The sequence below is a fragment of the Dendroctonus ponderosae genome, unplaced genomic scaffold (assembly GCF_020466585.1).
Source record: "Dendroctonus ponderosae isolate FM_Combo_2020 unplaced genomic scaffold, Dpon_F_20191213v2 Dpon_F_20191213_7, whole genome shotgun sequence".
Lineage (NCBI taxonomy): Eukaryota > Metazoa > Arthropoda > Insecta > Coleoptera > Curculionidae > Dendroctonus > Dendroctonus ponderosae.
In genome coordinates this window covers 13,660,430-13,663,166 of record NW_026018916.1, presented here as the reverse complement: position 1 = coordinate 13,663,166, position 2,737 = coordinate 13,660,430, and the positions used below count along the sequence as shown (strand labels likewise).

The window sequence follows — 2,737 nt, the reverse complement described above, 5'->3', positions numbered from 1 at the left end:
TAATCTGAAGATTTTTTGTCGTCTTGTGTTACGTTTTGTTTTCAGACTTTTTTTGACAGACAATTTTCAGTTTTGTTCTCAGTTTTGATTCATTAAGCTCTGTTTGTTAGGTTGTGTGTCCCAGTACTGGGACATGTTCTCTTTCTTTCTCTTGTCCATTGAGCCAAATGAGGATCATTGGGACAGTGAGGATGATTTACCGTTATCAGATATAAGATTAAGCAAATTACAAAAACCACCACGTGGTATAAAAATAATAATCACTGCGTTCAAAATATAAAATATTTTGCGGAAACACCTGGACCACTGGCAATGTCTGATGTGAACTCGCCAACAGATATGTTTCTTCAGATATTTCCCGAAGGCCTCTGCAACTGGATTGTGTAGCGGACAAACTTGTATGCTTTGCAAAAGTCTGGCCGTAATGCAAATTAACAGAAATAAAATCATTTTTGGCAGTAAATTTGATGATGGGCATAAAAAATCACCTAGCTATCGCGATTATTGGTCATCTAGCCCTCAAATGAGAGATCCGTTTATTAGCTCAGCAATTTCACGAAATAGATTTCCTTGCTTATTGGGTAACATACATTTGAACGACAGTTCAATACAACCTGATCAAAATTATTCACATTTTGACAAATTGTACAAGTTGCGACCCGTATTAGACAAACTTTCTGGTACGTTTTTGAACCCTCTAACACTCACACTAACACAGTAAATGTCAATTTCTTGATGAGTCAATAATTCGATTCAAAGGACGAAGCCACTTGAAGCAACACATGCCCAACAAGCCCATAAAGCGACGGTAGAAAGTATGTGTAAGGGCTGATGAGACAAGATATGCTTGTTAGTTCCAGATATATACTGGAAAAGTTGCCCAGTTGACCGAGACAAACTTAGGGCAGTTGTAGACGACCTAAATCTCTTATAAGAAGAGGTTACCAAATATATTTTGATAATTTTTTAAATTCTGTTGAGTTTCAAAAGGAGTTACAAATATATTTTTTTTTATTCGGTCGGCACAGTGCGAAAAAATACAAAAAATATACCCCAAGTCGACAAGATGCTGAAACGGGGAGATTCCGATTGTCGAGTGAATGATACTGGACTTGTCTGTGTAAAATTGATGGATAATCGACCGGTATACTTCCTGAGTAATCACATCAATCCGACCTTGATGGTAACTGTATCAAGAAAGCAAAAGGATGGAACTGGCAAAGAGGTGACTTGTCCGGAAATAGTGAAAAAATACATTGAAAATATGGGCTACGTAGATAAAATGTATATGTATAAATCCCTGTATGAAGTTGAAAGGAAATCGAAAAAATGGTGGCACATAATATTTTTCTATTTCCTGGATTTGTCTGTAGTAAAAGCTTTTTTTTCATACGAAAACCAAACGGATTCAACAAATAGGATTAGCATAAAAGATTTTCTATACTTCGTAGCTGTTGGTTTAGCTGAGGGAAACAAATCCCTGGGAAAGAAAAGGAAGCCTTCGAATGGTAACGAATTAACCATTTCAAGGTTCAAGTACTTATTGAGGTAAGGACCAACTCTTGCAATCACATGTCAATCCAAATCGACAAGCCAAGATGCGCGTTTTGCAGTACTAAAGCCGTACCCCATAAATCCCGTTGTATTTGTTCAAGGTAAGTTCCTCAAATAAAATTATTTCAAGTAATTAAACAATTTTTTATTTCAGATGTGATGTCGGCTTGTGCCTATACGACAAAAAAATTGGTTTGTGACTTTTCACCACAGTTAGTTATACAATGAAGAGTTAAACGTAATTATTTTTCAGCCCACATTTTTTGTTCGGTACTGCCAAGTGGCGACAGTGTGGTGCCACCTGTTTTTGTAAAAACTGATAAAAATTTTGATAAAAATCATGTGTATTCGTTATTTTAGTTCAATAAAATGTACAAAAATCATGTTTTTAAAATAATTTTTTGTAAATAAAAAAGTTGAGCCGCAAAGGGTTAAGCTCTGTTTGTTCGGTTATGTGGTCCAGTACTGCGACATGTTCTTTTTCTTTCTCTTGCCCATTGATATTGTTCTTATTTTTATCTTTTGAAATCTATTGCTATCGTTAATTTATCTTTCTTATCTTCAAGTTCGGTTTGGTTCAAGAGTGCATCGGTTTTCAGGTTGCTGTTGTTGGTGGTGCTTTTCCAGGGGCGTCAAGATGTTTTTGGTATATTTCTGTTCTCTGGTTTTTGGTTGTGCCCTTCCTGTCTGGGATTTTTAGGTGTTATCCAGAAGAAAGTGTGAATGATTTTGGTATGGGAGTGGAAATTGTTTGGCGTGTTGCCTGCCTCTTGATGCCCTGGCATTTTGGGATCGACCTTTTGTGACTGCAACTTGCGCATGTGAGATTTCGGGTTTTGTAATGCACTCTTGCATCAATTAACATGCCATGTTTATTTATTCCTCCTAACAGCCCTGATATCGGTGGTTTGTAGGAATCAAACATAGCAAACAATAAAAACTCATTTTTTTATTCGTTCGTTCTCATTTCAAAGTTTTGACCATTTGGGCCACCTACTACCCTACTTGTCTTTGTTTGTGATTTGCATTCACTTTCAATTTCGTTCGGTATTGTTATTGAGCTATCTTCTCAAACACTTTCAATGGAGCACGACAGAAGAAGAAAAAAAACCAACTCGCAAACAATTTGAAAAAAAGGTAAAGCTGATAAAAGAGGTAAGTACTTAGTTGCATTACGGAATTT

At 36.3% G+C, this 2,737-nt stretch overlaps 1 protein-coding gene across 1 annotated transcript; it reads left to right on the top strand.

The window, feature by feature from the left end:
- The first annotated feature begins 1,066 nt into the window (after positions 1–1,066).
- On the top strand, positions 1,067–1,754 carry LOC125505137. Its single transcript, XM_048668301.1, has 3 exons — positions 1,067–1,548; positions 1,614–1,655; positions 1,709–1,754. The coding sequence occupies exons 1-3, from the start codon at positions 1,067–1,069 to the stop codon at positions 1,752–1,754; spliced, it is 570 nt and encodes a 189-aa protein (XP_048524258.1).
- The last annotated feature ends 983 nt before the right edge of the window (positions 1,755–2,737 follow it).